General features: G+C 41.3%; 2 protein-coding genes across 3 annotated transcripts in view; one reads left to right on the forward strand and one right to left on the reverse strand.

The window, feature by feature from the left end:
- ABCG1 (ATP binding cassette subfamily G member 1) overlaps positions 1-7,313 on the forward strand; it is a 55,711-nt gene extending 48,398 nt beyond the window's left edge. For both annotated transcript variants that reach the window (XM_015883181.2, XM_015883187.2), the window contains one exon: positions 921-7,313. In XM_015883181.2, coding sequence (XP_015738667.1) covers positions 921-1,149 — 229 coding nt within the window. In that variant the 3' untranslated portion in view covers positions 1,150-7,313. The remainder of the gene's footprint in view (positions 1-920) is intronic.
- Positions 7,314-9,994: 2,681 nt separating this feature from the next.
- On the reverse strand, positions 9,995-14,499 carry LOC107324058 (trefoil factor 2-like). Its single transcript, XM_015883744.2, has 4 exons — positions 14,194-14,499; positions 12,816-12,962; positions 10,819-10,968; positions 9,995-10,199 (listed from the first exon to the last, which is right to left on the reverse strand). Exons 1-4 carry the CDS (start codon positions 14,270-14,272, stop codon positions 10,192-10,194), a joined length of 384 nt encoding a protein of 127 aa, XP_015739230.1. The 5' UTR covers positions 14,273-14,499; the 3' UTR covers positions 9,995-10,191.
- Positions 14,500-16,136: the final 1,637 nt, after the last annotated feature.

Raw genomic sequence — 16,136 nt, forward strand, 5'->3', positions numbered from 1 at the left:
GGCTGACACAGCAGGCTAGTTTGGACTGGATGCCTAAATATTTATGGCTAAAATGAAATGGTGAATTCCCATGATGATTATGAAAAGCTTTTCTTTGAAATCAGATGAAATGATTAGGAAGTGGATGCTGCAGAAGGAGCTGAAGTGCATCTTAATAAAAACCTTTGGACTGTTATTTTGTATGTGGCTTCTGTATTTGTAGGGCCCCTTTGGTATGAGGAAATAGGTTCCTAGGTGGTACCTACTTTGCTTACTCCCTTCTCCCCACCCTGCCCAAACTGCAGTATTGCTAAGAAAAATCAAACTGAATATCCTTTCATTCGTCTAGTGAGGTCTTAAACAAAGACCCATCAGTGGTAAAGAGACTGTACCCCCTGAATTAGTTAGGCTAGAATTCAAGATGAGGCCTTAAGCTATTGTCCAGCCTGCATAGGGTCTCCTGAAGCTATCAAGTGCATGGGAACTGTGATAACATATCTGCTTATAGAGTAAGGTCTTAAGTGCACCCAGTTTCGGGGGAGACATGGGAACTGTGCAGTATTAGTGAAACTGCTGTACATGGAAGAGAAGAAATGATCTCGATTGATAATCGTTTTAACGTATTTCTGACTTCAAACTATAGTTGTATCCCCATTGCTTGGATTAAAAATGGAATTAATTATATCACTTTTAAAATGAGCTGAAGTTCACCTGCTTTGTATTTTAACATTTTCCTTTTTGAGAAATTGCACCATGTAAAATATGAGTGTCATGTCCTTTGTTTTATTGTAATAAGGATAGAATTTAACTTGGGACATACATCAAGACAGTAATGAACTTCTCAGTGTTTCTATGCAAGGTCTTCTAGAGAGTGTATTTCAGTGAGATTACCACAAAAAAGATAATCAACATTTTAAATTATGATCCACTCTTCTTTCCAGGTACGGGTTCGAAGGAGTTATTCTCTCCATCTATGGACTGGATCGAGAAGATCTGCATTGTGACAAAGATGATACTTGCCATTTTCAAAAATCAGAGGCCATTCTGAGAGAACTGGATGTAGAAAATGCCAAACTTTACCTGGACTTCATTGTTCTGGGAATTTTCTTCTTCTCTCTGCGTCTAATTGCCTATTTTGTTCTCAGATACAAAATCCGAGCAGAGAGGTAGAGGAAAAACAACCAAAATGATGCAGTAGCAAGATCTTTAGACATACAGTAGAGGGCAGTTGACATTGTCTCACTGTGGCAGGCCTGTCTCCAGTGCCCAGCTAGATGCTGTTATGACCTAGCCCATAGAGAACCACACTGGGATAGAGGACATATAGCGTTACGTCAATCAGTCCAGTTGGGTTGGGTCATGTTTTCATTACACTTTCTAGCTTTAACTAGGAAGAAGAAATAGAAGGGAATTTTACAACACAGAATATCAATACTGAGACAGTGTAACTGTAATAAAAAAAAAAAAAACAAAACCACAAACTGGTTGCAGGAAATTTCCTTATGAAAACCAATTACGCGATAAGGTAATTCAAGTCCTGGTAGCCTGAATAGTATAATGTCATCTGTAGGTGACAAGATAATGAGATGCAAAATGAGAAATGCAAAGAAAATAGGATTATTTCATCTTTTTAAATTCAAGAGTTTAAAATTTGTAGTTTTCTATGTATTATTTTGCAGTTATTTTCCATGGCATTACCCCTACTGGCCAAAAGTCTGTAACTGTAATAATTAATAAGGAAAATACATCTTTTTGATATGGGTACTTTTTAAAAGCAGAAAAAAAAAGTCTAAAATGATTCAAGTCATTATTTTTGTTTCTGTTTAAATGTAGAATTCTGGTGCTTTACTTGTCGAGCTGGTCTCATACCTGAAAATTGTCATGATAGGACAGGGCAGATTCTGAGTCTGTGCTAAGTCTGTGATCCATATTTGGAAGCAACAATAGATAGCACAGATGTTCAAGCTACTGCTGAATGATTGAAAATATGTTCTTTTGCAGTGTCTTTTAAATCCTAAAGGTTTGTTATCTTGAAAATACTGATACTGCTCCTTATCTGTTTGATCTACCTCCTGTGAATGAAAAGATCAGAGCACTCCAAGGCTCAGTTTTTCTTAAATTATGAAAACAGAATCTATCCCTGAAGAAATCATCTGATGGAGTCCAAAATCTATCTGTAGTTCAGAGCCTGGAGTATTGTGTTAAACCACTTGTGACTGCCTTGTATGTCAATGTTTGAAATACCGGTTAAAAATGACTTGTAGGAGTCTCCTCAGATAATGCAAAGGGCCTTCTAACACTGTAGGCCAAGCAGTTTTGTTCACATCTGAAAGTCTACGTAAGTGAAATGAAAATTAACAGCAAAGTCTCTAAACACCAATGAAACTATTGCAAGAGGCATGCATTTGTTTTGTGTATCTCACCTTTGTAAACTTGTTGGGGAATTCTGACTCTAAGTCATTATGAATTTTGTTACTGATTTTCATGGGTATGGATTGGCAACCCAAAATGATAGCGTGGAACTCGTGCCCATGTTGGACACCCTGGTGAAATTCTTTGTGAATACCAATACCTTCTGCAGTTATTGTCCATTTACCTAAGTGTCGCAGATATCTGAGCCAGACCTACGCATTCTGTAAGCGTATTATTCCTATCAGGGTGCTGAAGTATTGTAGACTGGAAGCAGCTCAGTGACGGCAAACCACTCAGCAGCTCAGTAATTCATAACAGTAGAGTAGATGAAGAGACACCTTGTGCACCTGCTCATCATCAGTTATAGTTCACAGACTATGTCTGAGGACTCCACGGCTACATCTTTACTAGTTAACAAAATAATGCCAGAACCTGATTTCCGGCCTTCAGGCAGTTTGAACAATCTGCTATCTTGTTAATCCTCAAACAACTGGGACTGCTAGGAACAGTCTCTACCCTATGCTAACTTCAAATGCTCTCCAAAAAAGCTTGGGTTGTGCTGGGCTACAACTCTGCCATTCAGTTTTCAGTGAAGACAGTTTACTGGTTTTCCTTACCCATGCCCAGACTACCTTTAATTTACTGATGCAGACACAGACCATGTATACTTATTAAAATCAGCATACTTGAATTAAGCCAGTGTTCCAGAAGACTGGAGTCTTTTCACACATTTTAGGAATGGTAGCTGAACTTTCCCTAGAAGTAAGGTTAGCCTGTGAAAGCAAGGTTAATCTTTACTACAGAAGAAAAAAAAATTCCTTGTACAATCTCTGCATGGTTTTTTTTTTTTTGCTGTTTTATTTCATTTTTAATAAAGTATCCCTGGAGCCACTAGAGCTTTTATACAGCTCCACAGCATTTCCAGGCATGCTAACAAGGAGGTATGTGTCTACCTGGCTGTTATCTGTGAGAAATTAAGAACTTTAGCTGCTCTAAATAATATTCAAAACTGTGAACACATATTAAATAAGTCACAAGCTGAAATTCCTTGGTACAACCTGCTTTGATTATCTTAAGACTGTCAGAATATTTGTAAGTATTTCAGGCAGTTACTGTTTGCAAACAGATAGAAAACCCAGGGTTTGCCAAATGACTGTTGCACACTGGTGGTCCAGCTGTGGGCTACCTGAGTATGAATTAGAGATATCCACACCATTAACTCAGTTCAAGGTTTAAGTTTTGTGTTTACCAGTTATCAAACAGCACACTGAAGATCACCTGCAGTTTGCCCAGTGAAATAACCTTGCAGATAAAACTGACATTTAAACACTTGGATGAGGGCAACGCTGTCTTCTATCTAACCTAATTTAGTAATATGGGCACCTTGAACACGTGTCTTGTCCGTGTGTGCTTGTTTCTCTGTTTGTAGACTTTATTTTAGCTCTTTAGTCTGCAGTATATCCTTCTGTACTGTAACGATGTATTGTATTATGGTAGCCAAAAATCTGGTCCTCTGTGGGTGTTCCTAAAAAAAAAAAAATAGGCACTCCAGAATATTTTTGTCACTCCTTTTATTAGATGTGCTCTTTCCCAGCCATCTGCTGGCAGAATATAGCTGAAAGTTACTATTCTGAGGAACACTGTCAGGCTGTAGTATCCGAATAAAGAAATAAATGAATTCTCTTGAAGCCAACATTACCCACAGATGAGATAATCATTCTTTCCTGCCTTGGTGCTAAAATTAACTAATGATATCCTTTGATGTTATCGTGGGACAGAAGTATTTGAAGTGCATCCCGATTGTATGTTCTTAAGCTGTGAAGTCTTTTAACACAGATTCTATTTGGCCTTTCTCCTGTTTTGCAGTAATAAGCTCTAGCAGGCCAGGATAAAATGCATTCCTGTGTTAGTGAACTGAGCGAGCACTTTGCCAACCTCTGGAGGCTTCGTGCTGAAAAAAAAGATGAGGCCAGCAAAAAACTAAACACTTCAAAAAGTCTGTTTTTATAACCATGTCCAAATAGCCATAAACTTGTTGAAATCAATGCTGTTCAGACCCATTGCAGTCCATTTAAAAATTGCATGAGGCACAAAGGTTTTTAAATGGCCTCTTGCAGACTAAACCTGTGGTTGCTGTTGTGCTGTCTTTAGCGTTCTGTTGGCTTCCTTGTTTCATTTTTATTTATTTATTCTTCTGTTATTTTGGTTATTATGTGCATGAGTTATGACTTTATGCTTCAAGTTTCTTTTTTTTTTTTTTTTTTTTCCTGCTGAAATGTGCGTCTAATCTGAAAGTTTTTAGGAATAATTATTTTTTACTTACAATAAAATAAAAGATTTGGAAAACATTTTCTACTCACATAAGAAAATGAGAAGGCGTCATCTTAATGAATCAAAGGGAGTAATGGAAGAAATAACTGGTGCTGAATTCCAATGGAACCCAAATATCTCTTTTATCATTGAAGGAGAGGAACATATATGCACATTAAAGAGAGAGACAATTATGTAAGTGTGAAATAATGAGCACTTGAGTCCAAAAACTGGATGTATCAGGAGGCAGCCATTTCAGTATAGTCTTTTGTGCCAGTGTCTGTGCTAGCAAAGGAAATTAATGTAACGTTAAGCATTTACTTTTAAAACAAAGTGTGATAATGCACCCTGACCTGTAGTACCACTACAGTGATTCTTGAAGAAGAATGTCCTATCTGTGAATGCTTTCTACTCTAATGGGAAGGCTTTTTCCCAAAAAAAGTAATTAAGTATGTTAATAACTCCTCACATCTGTATTGTTTCATGAATCAAGGCAATGACTGATGTCTCTAAAATAAAGCCCAGGCTTAAGTGCTTTGCTGGTTGGAGGCTGTATTGCACAGGAAAACTGAGATGTTGGCTGTGTGAAGAGACTCAAAGTCTGTATTGAAAAGTCCATTTGCTTTAGGTTAGTTGCTGGTGATTACAGTCATCTTGAATTAATCTTTTTGAACCAGAAAATATCTGGGGCAAAGGAGAGTGAAAATAGAGCACACAGAGGAGCGTATGTTTTCCAGTATATTTACTTTGAGTTTGAGTTTGCGTAAAAGCTTTTATTATCTGCATCATTTTGATAAGGAAAAAACAATGTTTCTATTCTTCTCTTTCTGCACCAGAAATGCCAATCCAGGAGTGCTCTGCTTACTAAAAATGCCGGTGTTTATTTCTTCTTTCCAAACTAAGAAGGATAGGTTCTTAATTATTTTTTAGCATTAGCTTGTATTGAAATGCAATTGTCTTCTTTTGTCTCCTACCCCGTGACACTGATATTTAGTACCAGTACAAAAAGGACAGAGGGAGGGACCTAAGGTGCGGCAGAAATGTTCCCAGAGATCCTTAAAGAATGCATGTGAGAAGGGTACAAATGACATCAGTACTTCTTTCTGCAGCCTCTGCCCCTTCTTCCACATTGTTCTTACCTTGAATATTGACTCAGGACAGCAAAATCCCTGCCATAAGCAAGAATGTTGAAGAAGTTCAGGGTTGGTTTTAGCACTAGCTGATTTCAGACTCCCTCCATTGCAGGGTGACTTGGTGGGTAATTGGTCTGGATTTCTGCAGAGGGCATCTCAGTGGTAGATGCAGAGATGCTGTCCCAAAGGTTGTTCTTTTTTCATTTGAGACCAAATGATCTTATTGTGTGTATCTGTGTTCCTACCAGAACACCCTGAAAGGGTGTGGTTGCTCAGGAATTGCCTTCTTTTAGTCCTGTATGGAAATCCATTAATCAGATACAACAATCACAAAGGCATTTTGAAAAACTGTTGGGAACAAGGAGTAGGCAGAAAATGACACTCTGTCATGTCCTTTGTAACAGTCTATGACAGGCTGATCATTGCTGAGCTCGTGACACAGGTCTTAATGATTGTGCCACACAGCACCAGTGAGTGCAGAAGTGCTGGGTGTCACTGACATTAATCATGGGCTTTGCTATTGGACAGGGGCAGCACTGTTTTCAGAGATCGGTTCCTACTGTCCTGTTCTTAGAATCACAGAATGGTTTGGGTTGGAAGGGAGCTCAAAGCCCACCCGCCCCAACCCCAGCCATGGGCAGGGCTGCCCCCCACCAGCTCAGGCTGCCCAGGGCCCCATCCAACCTGGCCTTGAGCGCCTGCAGGGATGGGGCACCACAGCTTCTATGGGCAGCTGTGCCAGCGCCTCACTGCCCTCTGAGTAAGGAATTTCCCCCTGACATCTAAATCTCTTTTAGTTTAAAACCATTCCCCCTTGGACTACTACCCATGTAAAAAAAAAGGTTTTCTCTCCTGGTTATGAGCTTCCTTTAAGTTCTTTTTATTATTTTGAAATCTTCCGATAAACCATAACTTGATGTTTGTCAGCTGTAGGAGCTTCCTCACAGAGATTCAGAGTTCTATTGAGACTCATTGCAAGAAACATAAAGGATGACCAAGCAAAATATGGATCCTTTTGCAAAATGAATTCCCATAGCTCAGCCTGCCAGCCTGCATTCTGGACTTTGTTTATGCCTTCTGTGTTCACTAAGATTTTGTTGATCTATTTTCCTTCTGGGGGCTTCTATACAGCTCAGGCCACATGAATCAACTGCTTGTGTCCTTGCTAGAAAACGGTTGTTGCCCACATGGATGGTTACAGTGAGCTTCTTAGGAATAGCGCGAGGTAGTTGGAGAAGGAGCATAGACATTTTAGACTTCTTTGAGCTACAGAATACCAAACAGTCCGGATCTGAGAGCGTGCTTCTCTCTTTCAAGAAGAAAAGAAAAATCTAAAATGGGTCTTTTTCTACAGATGATAAGGTGACATGGAATCTTTAACATAGACATTGACATCTGTGATGTCTTTTTTTGGACCCTAGTTTAAATTATTTTAGTAACCCGTTTAGTGTTATTATGCAGACTCCTTTACTTCACTTTTCTCAAAGTTGTTGAGCAGTTCTGAAAAAGAACATGGAACAAATGCTCCTCAGTTACAGTAATGAAATTAAAGGAAGAAGATCACATGATATATCTAACAAGAAGACAAGTCCCACAGTGTAACCAAACCCTTACCTGTATTGGTACAGATCTGTTAATTACTTGATCTGAGTCAGTTGACCTTATTGTGAGATACTGCCCTTGAATCTGTAATTGAATTATTTAACATTTGTTCTTTTGTTTTTAAAGCAAGAGTCAATGCAAGCATCATTTTAAATCAGCGTGCTGAAGTGTGCATATGCTGTATATCGAATGTCACTGTTGTTTCTGTAATGCATTTGCATTACTATGAATCAGTTTTACTATGCTTCTCTAGAGACTATTGCTGCCCGCACGCTGTGATATATTTGCACTGTTGTAGATATATATATACATGTATGTAATTATATCAACCATGTCTTTTTCAGGTTGCTTGTTACCTTTGTAGTTTACGCTTACTGGTACGGTGAACCTGAGTAAAAATGTGGGATGTGGGACATTCTGATGATACATGACAACAATAGAGAAATCTTTGTATATTTCTGTATACTTAATACCTGTAAGAGATTTGTATGTGCATTATTTTCCAAACTAGGGCTTTGTTTTCTGAGAATAGAGAGCATTTATGATAATGTAAGGAAAAAAAAATAAAAATAAAAATCAAATAAAGTGTTATTATTTTCAGACAGTTGCTTTTGTCCCATGTATATATGTGGCAGCTGTGTTGGTGGAGGTATGTTCTCACTGATTGCATGAGGTTCTGGCAGTCAGGAAGGGCAGCAAACTGCCTGGTTTGGATGTTTATCCTGGTAGCTTCACATAAGTCCCAGTGCATTTAGTTTATGGATACAAACAGTGAAAATTCCTCAAAACAGAAATGCAGTTGTGTTGGCTCAGGGCAAAGATCTGTGTTGCCAAGTATCTGACAGTGGCAACAGCACTGCACAGTTAAGAGTGTAAGAACAGGGCAATGCATCAAGGTGTGCTTGCCTGACAAGTCAAGGACTACCTGAGTCTCTGGGAGTTTCTCTGTATTTTCTTGTCTTTGATGGATTAAACTTCCACAGACACATTTAATTCCTGTTTGAATCACCTGTTCATCACCCTACCTGCATGTTTCAGCACTGTTTCCCCATGCTCTTGCATTACAGGCAGCAGTGAATGATCATGTGTAGATGTGGCACTGAGGGACATGGTTAGTGGATGTGGAGAGATGGGCTCATGGTTGGACTTGATGGTCTCAGAGGTTTTGTCAAACTTTAATCATTCTGTGATCCCCTTTCTTCTTTCTGCTCAGTAATCTGGAATGTATAGATTTATTCCTCTCTTCACCCCGGGTCAAGGACAGCAGCCACAGCTTTCACAAGCTGGTCATGAATCCAGTCCTAGACAACGCAAACCATGATGCTTAAAGGATAAACAGCCCATAGGATGCAATAGGATTGCATTTTTCGTTCTAAAGGCAAGACAGTTTTCTAATTGTAATTGAGGTCACATTTTATGGTATGAAAAAATGCTGGACTGAAGGATTTACAGCCCCCAAAATTAGATGGCTCCCCATGCCAAATCTCCAAAGACCAGAAAAGAACAACAGGACTCCTTTGTAGCCAGAGGGGCAACTTAAATTACTTTTAGTGTCTTACATTATAATTAATGCTATGAAGTAAGCCAACCATAAGCTTCTCATTAGCAACTGTGCAAAAGTTAATGTACCTCACACACAATTACCTTCCACTCTATATTCCAAATGGATTCATAAAACAGAGAGCACTTGAAAACAACAGTTAATGCTGCATTATTTTCTTGTAGCTATTAGTTTAAACTCTCCTTCATAGTTCAGATTCAGAAACAGTGGAAGGCAGGAAATCTGCTACAGTAAGAATGCCCCCCTTTTTAGCATGGAGGAAAGCAAGTGCCCAGGTTGACAGTGAGCAGTTGTCATGCTGACAGTTCAGCACCGAGATCTGATCTGAAGAGAACCGTAATAAAGGTCTTGGTTGGGAAATGTATATTGCAAGCTCCATTTGTGGCAGAAACTGCCGCCAAGGGTAGCATTAGTCACATTAGTACTAAATGCATCTTTCTTTTTTTATTTCATAGCCTCATTTCTTTTCTGTCTTCTGCCTTTTTTTTGGTGCCTTGCAGACTTCTTCAAGAGTATCTGATAACTTTTTATGCAGTGTTGTGCAATTGCATTGCTGGCTGCTTGGCATTGTAGTTTTGTGCCTGTCCTTGATCTCTTCTACAGACAGAAAATATTAGGAAAACATATAAGTGAAACATCAAATTGTGGCCCCTGTTCCTGAATGGGAGCTTTGCCAGAACTTGAACAGCCAACTAAGTAAACTTAGTGCTCTTTTCCAGCCTTACTGATACCATGATTCTTTTCTGTGGAACACATTGGCAAATGGAACTTTACTTATGTCCTGAGGGGAAAAAGCAACCCAGTCCTACTGTTGTAGCGGTGTGAAGGGAAGTTCTGAGTATTGTCCATGCTAAAAAGAGAGGGGTGCATGTGTCAGGTAGCACGTACATATAGCTGCTCACAGGTGTGAAATGTAAGCAGTGGACATCACTGAGATGTCTGACTTCCTGGGAAGCAGAAATATGCAGCTTTAAAATAAAGGTAGCAGAGGACTCATGGATTGTATCTTGGTTCTTTTATTACGTTGAAAACCGGTACATACTACCCTACTGAGAGAGGAGAAGTTGTGGTTATATTTTCTTCAGAAAGAAGAAAAAATCACCTGGAAATCATTGTTACTACAAACAAGAAGTTGGAGCTGGGACATCTGGCTGTTATTTCCCAGTTGAGCAGGTTCTTCAGGAAGTTTCTACTTTAACAACCTGGGGGAAGGGGGGAAAGAGGAGAAGTAGGTTAAGATAGATGTTTTTCTCCTCAAATTTGATAAGATGCAAGGAAGTATTTGCCTAGATGCAGTATATTAAAAAGAGCGCGTGCATACAACAGACAGACTTTAGCAACTAGTGTCCCACCCATCTTTACATGTGTTTCCTAGCTATGATTCAGATGATTAAAACCAAATGATAATTCCAGGGGCAAAATAGACTGTGGGATGGCTTGGAAACAGACAGGGCTGCACTAGTTGTACTGTAACACAGGAGGAAGGGATCAGAAATTTCTATCATATTCATTCTATGTTTCTAAAAAGAAGCCTTTACCTCTTGTGATAAAGACTTGGCAGCCACACCTCTATCCTCTTGCTAGCCAAGGGCTTGCACTCACACTTGAGCCCCAATTGCCCTCAGGTCCCTGGTCCTGGGACACATCAGCACCATCCTCCCCTCCCGTGAAAGAAGCTGGTCTTTCAGGGTTTATCACCCACTGATGCCTTTGGGTGAGGAGGCTCTGAACCCACACTGAGAATCAAAGAAGATCCTGTCCTGTTCTGGAACTATGGGGTGGCTGTGGGGATGCAGGAGAGATATCTCATTTGGATTTTACCTTCTTCGACCGTGCGGTGGTAGAAGCACCAGGGGACACCAGCAGGATGTGCCCGGAAGCAGCATCTCCTGCTTAGGCACTCCTTAGCTGTGATTCCAGGGTAGCCACAGTTCACTCGGATACGAGGATCAGCAGGGCACACTTTCTTAACTGTGTAAAGGGAGAAAGAAGGAAGGATAGAGGCTGTATTACATTATGCCCAATGTACATGGTGGAAAAAAAATTACAAATAAAAGATAAGTGGGGTCTATGAGCAAGCACAACAGCAGTGGTGACCTTTTCCACACTGATTTCAGGCAGCAAGATCACTCAAACTCTTACTATGCCTACTATGCAAAGCTGCATACCAAAAGATGAGGAACTTCTGCTGCACCCTTGGGATTAGATGGGCCAAAGTTCATCCCTAGAAGTGCCCGGAAGGCAGCAATCCAGTTTTGCCTTTTGCAGATCCAGCAGTGGAGCAGAGGGCCAAATGCAGAATGGTCACAGCCCCAAGCTGCCAGAGTTCAAGGAGTGTTTGGACAACACTCTCAGACACAGGATTTGAATTTGAGTGGTCCTGTGTGGAGCCAGGAGTTGGACTCAGTGATCTTTGTGGTTTCTCTTCAACTGAGAATATTCAATGATTCTTTGTCTTCCATGATGATACCACAGACTGCAGCCAAGTGTCTGGCTCAGTGCAAGAGGCCAACACTACAGCAGCCCTGCTGTGATGAGAGGAAGATCCATTCGCATCCATGCCAGCTTCAGTTGTGGAGGGAAACTAAGTCACTTAGGAGGAATCACAGCTCATCCAGCAAATTAAAATTACATGCAAGGATGGAACTTCTGTGGGAATGCAACCAGCGGATAGGAACTGTAGTTGTGGGGAATCTACATTAAGCCCCTCTCACCACCCAGACTGAATAATTAGGTATTCCTATCCTAGAAGATTACTGCTCAAAGAAGCAACTCTATGAAAGTGCTGTTGTGAGATACAGCCATTTCTTTTTCAAGATTTTAAAGAAAAGCAAGCAGTGTTCAAAGCCAAAATAAAATCCCAGCAGTTCTAAGCCCTGTTGAACAATCTTGATTCACACCAAGTTAGTTTATTTGTTAACACTGCCTTTGTACCCTCACTTCCTCTTATCTCACGTGTCCAGAGCTGGTGGTACAATGGCTAAAATTGCACTGCAGTTCTCCTAAGAAGGAGTCATGCAGTTGGCACTTTGCATTCAACAGTTACATGAAATGCACTCAGTTACTGAAGGATTTGGGTGAGTATCTCTGACCTTCTATGGGAACATAAGGATAAAAGATAGAAGGAGTTCTGATTTTTCAATGGGTCTTCAGAAGGAAGAATTTAATGGAGAAAAATGGTCTGCCCTGACATAATTTGGAGATGTCATTAAATGAACACTGGAAGCAAAAACAGGAGAGAAAACAAACAAACAAAAAAAGAACCACCCATTGGCATTATACTGGGAATCAAGCAGAAAATGAAGAAAGTGGCAAGCATGGAAATAATCTTATAAAAGGAAAAGAAGAAAAACATCTAAGTTACAGGATGTCCGTGTTCTTAAATGATTCATCTGCTGAGGACTTTCTGATCTCTTTAACACATGTTGCTAAAGTGGCATTAATGTTCTTGTCAGCCACATAGAAAGCTCATTTTAGGTAAGTGCCGAGCATCCATGAGCATCCATCCATGAGCATCCACTGTATGCTCCAGAGACAGACAAGCCCACAATTGGCAGTGAAATGTTTTTATACAGTCAGCTTGAGCTATCTGATAACAAGGATTCTGAAGGAAAAAGAAATGTCTTGTGCAAAGAGGACGCATTCCAAGCCTGACAGGCAATCAATATTTGACTTTGCATTTTTCTACCAAACGTCTTCTAAGAGAGGTTTGCACTCACTTCTTTGGCCTAAGAGTAAGAGCAGAGCCACTCCCTGGTTGCACATGTTTCTGTATAAGCAAGCACCAGGCAAGTTAGTGTTTCTGGTGGAGGTGTTACCTTTCTTTGGTTTAGGAGTGAAGCACCAGGGGACACCAGGTACGGATGCATTGAAGCAGCACCCAGCTTTCCTGCATTCTGCTGCTGAGATTCCTGGGGGGCCGCAGTTCCTCCGCTCCCTGGCAGCTATTTTGCACTGGCATTTTGCTGTTGAGGACAGAAATCCAAAGTTACTGGGTGTTAGTTTGCATACTTGTTAACAGAGGTGCATTTAATAAGTGTTCTCTTGAAACTGTAAGCTTTCCCTGGACTCTGGCCATCTTATAAGTGCATGTTTTCTTTTGCTTGTTAAGATCAGAGCTTAAAATGTTTGTTTTAAGATCTGTTCATGGCAAATAGATGGCAAGTGAAATGCTGGGCCCCTCTCTAATGGCTAAGGTGAAACTCCCTTATCAACTTCAGTAAGATCTGTACTTCACCCAGTACTGCATGGTCCCACATGCATCCAGCCCAGCCCAGCACAGTGGGATAGTGAAATTCAAACAGATCACATCAAATGCCAAAAATGGTAACTTCAGGTGTTGAGGTGCTAAATATCTGATGATTCGCTCATCTCATTTGAGGAAAGAATGAGTTAAGGGTCCTGTGGATGTAAGTGTAAAGATACCAAACCTTAGCGTTATCTTTCAGGTCACTGTAAGAACACAGTGGCATACAAATAATTGCAGCTGCACTTTTCATAGAATCACAGAATGGCCTGAGTTGCAAAGGACCACAACCAGCATCCAGTTTCAACCCTGCTGCTACATGCAGGGTCACCACCCACCAGACCAGGCTGCCCAGAGCCACATCCAGCCTGGCCTTGAATGCCTCCAGGGATGGGGCATCCACAGCCTCCTTGGGCAGCCTGTTCCAGTGCGTCATCACTCTCTGAGTGGCAGCTTCTAATATTTTGCTACTACATAGTCAACTACAACCAAGACATTCTGGAGATGTCCCTTTGCACGTGCCATTGAGCTACTGGCTTTCCACTTCCTGAGTTACTTAGATGACTTGTCTTCTGTGGATGAGGCAGATAGATTTATCTGAAACCACATTAATGCAGAAAAGTAACATGAAATGGATGTCAGGAGACTCTTTAGACAAACCTAACTACTACTCCAGTCCCAGTCCTGTTATACTGTACTCCTGAGCATTTTGTTCTTCCATTTTTGGGTCAGGTTTCTGGTTATTCCACCAATAGGAGTTCACCTGCAGTTTTTGTTGTTGTTTTGCTCTAGCTTTCTCTGAAAACAAAATTAAATAGACTCCAGATTTGGGAATAGTGCCAGAGCAATACAGTCCCTGTCTGGCGTGTGATCTGGAGGCATGCTCTTGCTGCCATTATAATCAGTAGGATCAGGCTGATGCAAAAGCAACAGGAGGTAAATGTACTTACATGGTGGTTTTCCTTCTGTTGAGCTGATGAGGACTACAGCAAGGATGCCAAAGAGCAAGCAGATCCCCTTCACATCCATTGCTCTGGGAGCCCTCTGGCCTCTGGCTGGGAAGGGAAGCGGAGGAGAGGTGCTGCTTTGCCTCAAGCAGCCTGTTTTATATGGTCCTCATGTTTACCTGGAGAGATCCGATAACATTGTTCCCTGCAAAGCTTCACCCAGAGGCTGGTGGTTTTTTTTGTTGTTGTTTAATTAGGAAATGTTAACGTGTATAGTTTGATATCCCTGAGATAAATTTCTAGGCTCGCGTGAACTTTTCATTGCATGTTTATTATGTACCCCTAGAACACGTATCTATTACGTGATCCCCTAATCTATTAATTGGACATTACTGCATGCCTCTGGCATTCCTAGCTGACATCATAGCCATGAGTGCTTTGGATCACTTAGCAGCTTCAAATGGTTGCTTCTACTGCAAAACATATACATGCATTTCCTTTCCAAGTGCGTTTGATATGCCACCAATATTCCTTGTCCTTAAGTTCAGTCTGAGTTGCATTTACTCTTCAGCTTATGTGGCAGGGCAGCTGGAGTTGTAACACCTTCAAGCTCTGGGACACTTGGGTGAGAAAAGGAGAGTTTTTGTGTCATCATCTCAGCCTAAACAACTGGGGATGGTGCTTGTCCAGGGGCTGGTCCCCTACCTTCCAGCTGATACTGCAGAGTAGTTATCCTATGCAAGAGTGTCTGCCCCATGGAAATTGAGCTTCTTTAAATAACTGAATTTATTGCCTGAATATTTTAATTGTAATTCAACTTGAGGCCATTCCCTCTTGTCCTACTGCTGTTACCTGGGAGAAGAATCACAGAATCACAGAATGACCCGGGTTGGAAGGGACCTCAAGGATCACGTAATTCCAACCCCCCTGCCTGGCAGGGCCACCAAACATACACCTTTACTAGATCAGGTTGCCCAGGGCCCCGTCCAACCTGGTCTTGAACACCTCCAAGGACGGGGCATCCACAACCCCACCTCACCGCAGCCTCCTTTCAGGTGGTTGCAGAGCACAATGAGGTCACCCTTGAGCCTCTCTTTCTCCAGACTGAAGTCCAGTTCCCTCAGCTGCTCTCCATCAGACTTGTGCTCCAGATCCCTCACAGCTTCACTGCCCTTCTCTGAACATTCTCCACGGCCTCAGTTTCTTTCTTATAAAGGAGAGACTCAAATCCTGCTGTAGAACTTCTTAAAGACTTCATTTATGTTCTCTCACTGAAAGCCATGATTCAGAAATCAGACACTGTGTGCATCCTTCACTGCACATGATACCAAGCTGGAGGTGGAGGAGGACTGTGTGCCAGCCCTCACCTTTTACTTTCATCAGTGAGGGAAAACACCAGATCTAAAATTCAAAAATCCATTTTTCTCCTTGTATGGAATGCTGACAGCACTCCAAAAGGCCAAAGGTGATGCTTGTCCTGAGGAAGCCCAGATCAGTTTTCCACCAGCTTCCTTCAGAAGGCACTGAGCCTGGATGAAATCTTGTGCTTCACACGGGAGCTGTGCAGCCTTCATGCTACAGCAGCAGCTCACAGCTGATTATTGGCCATAGGCATAAATCAGGCCACCATGATAAAATCAGTCCCTCCTGCCTCTTACAGAACATTAGTTAAGCCCTTATCTGCTGGCTGTCAGCTCCTGGGCCCAATCCTACCACACACACAATGGCAAATATACCACAGAATTCTTGCTACGGAAAGAGCACATGATTGGCATCTTAAAGCAAACACACTGAAAGAAATGAGCCCCTCGCTTTTTGCCAGCGGATCACTTTAAGATCTCTGATATGTTTATAGAGCGAAGCCTTGGACACTATCACGGGTTTTTCCACAAATGTGTTTCTTTCCCTGAGGCCAGTATCCACCCAGACCTTTGGGTCACTCTGCA

This window comes from Coturnix japonica, chromosome 1 (assembly GCF_001577835.2).
Source record: "Coturnix japonica isolate 7356 chromosome 1, Coturnix japonica 2.1, whole genome shotgun sequence".
Taxonomy (NCBI): domain Eukaryota; kingdom Metazoa; phylum Chordata; class Aves; order Galliformes; family Phasianidae; genus Coturnix; species Coturnix japonica.

Coding starts and splice junctions, on each gene's coding strand:
- LOC107324058 (XM_015883744.2), bottom strand. CDS start 14,272: ATGGATGTGAAGGGGATCTGCTTGCTCTTTGGCATCCTTGCTGTAGTC. Junction 12,963..14,193: donor AACAGAAGGAAAACCACCAT/GTAAGTACATTT, acceptor TGTCCTCAACAG/CAAAATGCCAGTGCAAAATA. Junction 10,969..12,815: donor CACTCCTAAACCAAAGAAAG/GTAACACCTCCA, acceptor CCCTTTACACAG/TTAAGAAAGTGTGCCCTGCT.